Here is a 7,486-nt window from a genome sequence, read left to right on the forward strand (position 1 = left end):
AATACTGCCTTAAATCAGTAATCCCTCATAAATTATAATTTAATCTGCCCCCCCCCCCCCCCCAAGAACTTGAACTCCTGTGAAAGTTAGATTTGGAGATTAGGGAATCCGAGAGTTCCTTTCTCCCTGCTGAACCATCTCTCCTTGCTGGGAACTTGACTTTGACTTCCAATTAGAAAAACGTCTTTATCTTCTTGTTTTTTCTTAGTCACTTTTCGCTATCAAACAAAAATTCTTACACATATGGAAAGATCATCTTGTCACATCTTCAACCTTCCTAGATCGTCTTCTTGTTGTTTGGTTAGAATTTCCAAACAAACTTTAATCGGCTTCTCCTCAAGAGAACAGATCACAAGGAGAATGAACTTTGTACTAGCATTCACCAACTGTTTTGCTTGAGTGGATGTAATAAAGCTAGCTCCCTCGAGAGGATAGTCTATAACTCGTATTACAAAAGCTTTCCCATCTTTGGTAAAGGTGTACTTTTTCTCCCTCCTTTGTAAAGTCGCATATCGATCCCACAAGTAAGGACTACCAAGTACAACTTGAAAAAAATCTAAGGGAACCACGTCGCATGTAACTTCATCAATGTATGACTCATCAAAAGCAAACTTGAATGTACACTGCTATGATATACCAACTTGATACGTACGATCTTTGTACCTTGGTGACTATTATTATAGAGGCGCAATTCAGAATAATAATAGACGAAAACTAGAAAATAGAACACGCCAAAAACAAAAATTCAAAGAAAATATCTTCTCTAGATTATGAACAAGAAAACGACTTACAATTCTCTCTTTGTTACGCTCACAATCTCTCTAAACAGTAGATAACCCTAAATTGTTTGTTAGCTTGACTTTAACAATAACATATGTATTTGTTTTCAAGCTTTCTCTAGGTTTGTGTGTTAAACCTCCTTTTCTATGTGTTAAACCACACTCTCTAGATGTCTTAGCTATGAGCTAAACATCTATATTTATAACTTTAACGGTTTCCCAAACCTTCTAGGAATCTATTTCCTTATCTAGGTATATTACATTGTATAGGAAGTATTTCCTTATCTAGGTATACTTCCTTACTTCGGTTTGGTTTCCCAAACCTCCTAGGAATCTATTTCCCTACTATAGAAATAATGCCTTAAATCAGTAATCCCTCCTAAATTACAATTCTATCATCATTCCGTCTTGAGGATCACTAGTTTCCGGAGAGAGAAAGATACATGTATCACAAAATCTTGGTCTCACATCTGTAAACCCATTTTTAAAGAGAGTCTTGGATTTAGAGATGATCATAAATTTAATGTGGAAATACCTGCAAATGGTGCTCGGAGATTAATTAATAAGCTTAACTCACTATGGGAATATTTACTTAAGTCTAAATTTTCAGAAAATCTTGTGATTTGAGAGCTAAAAATTCTGATTCTAGTTCTTAGATGTGGAAATGCATAAACCAAGGTATAAAATCGGTGATCAAAAGAACACCTGAGAAGTAGGAGATAGTAAAAGTATGTGTATCTGGGATGATAATTGGATACCAGGGCTAGGTAGTAAGCTAACATTATATTGCAACCTTAATAACACTCATTTAACAGTTGTGGCTGATCTAATTTATTCGGTCAACAAAAAGAAGATTGCTAACCTCATTAAATTTCTGTTTTCTGAATCTGTAGAAGGTAAAATCTGTAGGATTAATGATAGACACATTTTTGTGTTTAATTTGATCTCAATACTATATATTGTTGGCACTCGAGTTTGTACTAATTTTGGTATTTTATGTGTTTGTAGGCACCTTTGGAAAATAAACATTTTTTGGAAAATTCGGCTCGAAAAGTTGGTAAAAGCCCCGGAGGACACGTGTTATTCGGACTCTCACCGTTGGATAAGGGGCACCTCAATTACTAAGGGGCTCCCTAGGTCACCCCAAAAGGCATCTGCTATTCGCACCCCATTACAGGATTAGGGGGAGGTCATCTTCTCCATTTGAATTTTGTTTTTGGCGGGAAAATGGAGAACACTTCTGCAGATTTTTGATCGAATTGTTGAACGTGTTCTAGGGAGATTCAATGGCTGATTTTTGGTAGATAGTTGTGATATCTCCTATTAAACACACTGTCGGCGTTTGGTTCGACCAGAATTGGATAAAATCAGCTAAAAAATTCACGGGTTGAAAACAGGGCAGTTCGTGTATATCACGGGTTTCACGTGATTTGGAGAAGATTCAACGTGTTTTGTGCGTGCATGGAAGACCCTCACAGCCTGTTGGAGCGTGAAGGAGTTAAATATGGTAATTTGGAGGCTTGAAAACGCGTGAGAAGATGAAACATGAAAGAAAATATTCCCAGAAATATTTTCTTTACTGCCGAGTTAAAGAGAATTATATGGAGTGAATGAGCGAGATTCTATGGGTCTGTTGGCTATAAATAGGTTGCTGGGGTTGAGTAGAAAGGGTGTCGAGAGTTTGGGGTCGATAGGAGAGCTCAGGAGCGAGAAATCAAGAGTTGATGAAACACTGTTTTTGCTCCTGCTGATGATGAAGAACACCAAGAACACAAAGAATAGACTCGCAGGGACAGTCGTTTATCAACAGTGAAACAGACTCACAGGCGTGGGTCGTAGGTGTGGGTCTTAGAACCACAGCGACAATAGCACTTCCCTTTTATCGTTCTTTTGTGACGCTTCCTGTGGGTCCACATTAGCTGTTTACACCATTTTCTCTTCTTCTCTTCATTGTAAACACCATTTGAGCAATAAATAAATATTTTGAGCGTGTTTTTATCATGATGAGCTAAACCCAATACTGGGACGACGGAGGAGGGTTAATTTCATACACGGGTAAATTTATTATATTCTTTTTTATGACTTCTGCATTAATTTAAAATTGAAATATGATTTGAATTAATTGGTTGTTATTTAATTTGATGATGTATGCTTAGCTTAGGTGTTTTGATACATCATGCTTAGGACTTACAATCGATGTTTTGAGAATCTATCTTGGAAAAATCAGAGTCCATGTTAATTTTATTGAGTTTTAAATTGTCAAAGAATATATGAATGAACCCTGTGTAGTGAATTCGGCCAAATCCTTAGTCCCAGTACCTCTCGCCCATTGTTAATATTTTTTGTATATATATATATATATATATATATATATATATATATATATAAAATCTAAAAATTCAATTTCCTTCACAAGTCTGAAACGAATCTTTTTACCACTATCAATACAAAAATTTTGAAAACCATCAATTAACTTGTTTGTAGGTAACTATAATGTTCTTCAGAAAGATAAACGTAAATGAAATTCAATGTACGACAAATTAAATAAATTTTTAATCAACTTCTCTAATTTAAAAATTGACAACTTTTTCTTAAAATCCTTATGGAATTTAGGAGTATCTCAAAGAATTAAACTTTTTCTTTGGAAATCTCGTCAAAATGCTTTATCAACTAATTCTAAACTTTATGAGATTGTCAAAGATGTCTCACCACTTTATACCTTTTGTGGTGAGTATGAAAAAAAATTGGAGAATATTTTCTAGCATTGCCCCAAAAGCAATTTGGGAACTAGCTCCAAATCTTCTACAAATGTAGCTGAGCACTTCTATTTTTTTTTATTTTTTTTTTATGTTTGCAGGAATTGGATACAAAACTGTGATATGAAATACCTGCACAGATAACTTAAACCAAGCTTTAACCAAAATGTGGTACATATGGAAAGAGAAATGTACAACAGCCTTTCAAAAAAAGGAAAACTCTTAAAGAACTAGCTTTAAAATTTAGAGACATTTACGGTTCTGGTCTCACAAAACAACTATTAAAAAGGTCCCTAAACAAGACATAAAAATAAAATAAAAATGCAGTGTGGAAGCTCCATACAAAAATAACCATAAGCTAAATGTTGATGCAGTATGGATTGCAGGAAATAAACCTTCTAGTTTTGCATTAGTGCGAAAAGACAATGCAGGTACCTCAGAAAGAGGAAGGGTATGACCAAGTCCAACACAGACCCGGAAGAAGCAGAAGCGGTCTACTCTAAGCACGGAAATTAAAAATTATTTTGGAAATTTCAGCATAAAAGGCGATTGTGAAAGCTTGATAGATAATCTAAATGGAAAACCAACATTCATCTTATGGCATATATGAGCTATTTTGGAAGAAACAAATACGATAGCTAAATCTTGCCCCATTTTTTTTTTGGTTTTTTATTTTGTCCACGAAACCAGAAATATTATGACGGATAAATTAGAGAGAAAAAGAAATTTTCATGATTTTAACATCGATTGGAATGTTACTCCTCCCTATGTATTATTAAAAAACTCCATTAGAATATTAGAAAAGGTAATCAACTCCATCTTGTATTAGATGGCTCTGTCAGTGATGTATTACTGATCCTGATCGTTATTTAAGTTTATCAAATCTACGAATAAAAAAAAAGGTGTATATAAAAAATGGATAGCTAGCTCAGCTGGTCATCCCCGTTCCTCAAAGATTGATGTGTTCCAGGATGTCCAAAGATTGAGTCCCCAATGACGTCATATTGTAGAATTTGACATAAAAGGTAAAGTTAGCTTTCCCCTGTTGCGCCATAATCAGCCCCCTTATCCGGTTCGGCTTCCTCAACTGATTTCTCATGAAACTCACTGATAGACTAACACGACAACCTGTTCAACTAATATAGTAGTACAATGTTGGAGCTTAACTTATGACGATTCCAACAAGTTTTTTCTTTTGTAACAATATTCTTTTATCTAATAATAATAATTATTATTTAAATGTACAAAAGAAAAAAAAAATCTTATTACCCCCACTGGCTATGTGCGCATGGGCTTAGTTTTCCCATTTCTCTATGGTTGTTGTCTTTCCGTATGACAGAAACATCTCACTAGTCATCACAACCTCAACTGCACAATAACTACAAAATTTCACGCATTATCATGCATCTCCTTCACTAATTATGCCTGCAATCATTCTCTCTGGTTGCCTCACACGCATGCCCTCCATTCTCTATCTCACTTACTTACATTCACCAATTCTCTCCTCCTATAAATTGCATTCTCGTTCTCACTACCAAACCATGCCCATTCTAGCTCCATCTCCTACTCTCTCAGAACCATACAACTGCTCATTGCTCTACCCATTAAGTAATTAGCCAATCTCTTACTACTCACTCACTCTATTTATCCATCTATCTAGAAGCCATGGCTGTATCGGGTTTCGAAGGTTTTGAAAAACGTTTAGAACTCCAATTCACAGGAGATGATCCAAAGACACTAAGAAACGGTTTCCGGAATTTCAATTTCCAGTCACTTGAAGAAATCTTAGATGCTGTTCAATGCACCGTTGTATCTGCAGTTGGTAACCGTTTTTTCGATTCATACGTTTTATCGGAATCAAGTCTTTTTGTTTATCCGACAAAGATCATCATCAAAACATGTGGGACTACCCAACTATTGAAATCTGTCCCTCTATTTCTATCTCACGCTCATCAGATGGGTCTCACTGTGATAGGGTGTAGGTACACCCGCGGTAATTTTATATTTCCCAAGAGTCAGCTTTTCCCTCACACTAGTTTCAGAGAGGAGATTATTTACTTGGAAAATAATTTACCTGCAAATCTTTGCTTTAGAAAAGCTTCAATTATGCCTCCTCCGTCAAAGAAAACAAAGAAATCTTCTTCTTCTTCTTCTCATTCATGGCATGTTTATACGGCAAGTGATGGTATTGATCATGATAACATGATGACCATACATGAGGATGATATTGATGATGATGAGGTGGTTACTGTAGAGGTTTGCATGACCGAGCTTGACAAAGTTTTGGCACGTAAGTTTTTCCGGCGACCCGGAGATGATAATTGTGGGGAAGTTGTTGGCAATGAGATGACTGAGATTACTGGTATAAGAAATATTAATCCAAAATCAATAATTTGTGATTTCGGGTTTGATCCTTGTGGGTACTCAATGAATGGCATAGATGGTGAAAATTACTCTACAATTCATGTCACACCTGAAGATGGTTTTAGTTATGCAAGTTTTGAAGGTATTGGGTTACAATCTCCATCGTCCCGAAAGAAGTACAACGGTAGCCGTACGGATATTGGAAATACTTTAAGGAAAGTGGTTCAAGTTTTCCGGCCATCCACGATGTCTGTATCAATAACATCTACTTCAAATAAGGTAACAAAGTCGTCCCAAGATTTATTATGGAGATATGTTTCTGATTCAGTCGAATCACTTGGACTGAATTGTACAACCTCTTCATTCGACAAGTTCCCAGGTTTCGGTTCTGTTGTTTATCAAACGTTTACGGCCAAGAGTCGTAAATGATTTCACCGTTATAATCTTTTGCGCTTTAGCAGACACTGTGTGTGTGTTGGACAACATAAATTCTATTTGTACGATGAATCATGCATGCATGGGCACAGATGTAGAGGAGCTAGCAATGTATATGCATGCATGGCCCATCATACAGGTAGGTGAAGTTAATAGCAAATATGTGGTTAAAAAAAGCATGCTCCTTGGGGAGAGAGGAGTAATTTGGGGCTCGGGAGAGAATGAGAGTAAGAGAGAGAGGGATTTGATGGTGGGGATGGTTTCGGTAATGATATTGCACCCCCTTGGGTAATGGCATGCTTGCAAAATTTGAGTTGTTCCATTGAGACTAGGGTTTTATCCGTAAATTAGTCTCTTCTTCTTATCTCTAAATTTCAGGGTAACATTATCACGAACAAATCTTAATACTTCAAAGAAAAGAAAAAAAGAAGAAGGAAAAGAAAAACGAACAAATCTCCGGCATGTCTTCTCAATGTCTTATCTTTGTATTTTAATCATTGGTTTAACTGCGCTTTGCAATGGCACATATAAACCGAACGCTATTATTGGGGCGTCACACTCCAATAGAGGAGATTTACTTGGATATCTGGTGACCAAAAATCTGGTTAAGGGATACTTTTGATTCAATAGCAATTTGTCCAAATTACCCTTCAATTAAAATTAACGGTCCGCGAGTTATAACCCCAGAGGTGTCACCATCCTTCCACAAAAAACCCATCAAAACAAAAGTAACACAAAAACCCCATCAAAACAAAATTAACGCAAAAACCCCATATTTAAATGTTGGTTTCATCAAATTTTATTTTGGTTTCATCAAATTTTATGATGAAACCAAAATAAAATTTGATGAAACCAACATTTAAATTTGGGATTTTTGTATCAATTTTTAAAAATTTGGGGGTTTTTGTATCAATTTTGTTTACGATGGAGTTTTAATGGATCCCAACATTTTAGTGGGGTTTTTGTACCACAAGTTTGGTCACCTTGGGTTTTTATGACTAGTTTTGTAAAATTAAAACAAAAATAGAATAAAAACCTAATCTAATTTTCACACTGTTTATGGGTGAAAAACATTTCTGCCGATTTTGGTAATTTCGGTAGGTGAGTGAGAAACAAATCTAAACCCTAAACAAATGTACTGCACGGGAGTAC

The 7,486-nt window shown here is 35.8% G+C and overlaps 1 protein-coding gene across 1 annotated transcript; it reads left to right on the forward strand.

Moving 5' to 3' along the window:
* The first annotated feature begins 4,973 nt into the window (after positions 1 to 4,973).
* Positions 4,974 to 6,900, forward strand: LOC113357310 (S-adenosylmethionine decarboxylase proenzyme 4-like). The gene has a single exon (XM_026600678.1). It carries the CDS (start codon positions 5,201 to 5,203, stop codon positions 6,326 to 6,328), a length of 1,128 nt encoding a protein of 375 aa, XP_026456463.1. The 5' UTR covers positions 4,974 to 5,200; the 3' UTR covers positions 6,329 to 6,900.
* The last annotated feature ends 586 nt before the right edge of the window (positions 6,901 to 7,486 follow it).

This window comes from Papaver somniferum, chromosome 3 (genome assembly GCF_003573695.1).
Source record: "Papaver somniferum cultivar HN1 chromosome 3, ASM357369v1, whole genome shotgun sequence".
NCBI classification, from domain to species: Eukaryota; Viridiplantae; Streptophyta; class Magnoliopsida; order Ranunculales; family Papaveraceae; genus Papaver; species Papaver somniferum.

Excerpts from the sequence above, each read along its gene's own strand:
- LOC113357310 (XM_026600678.1), top strand. The coding sequence starts at position 5,201 with ATGGCTGTATCGGGTTTCGAAGGTTTTGAAAAACGTTTAGAACTCCAA.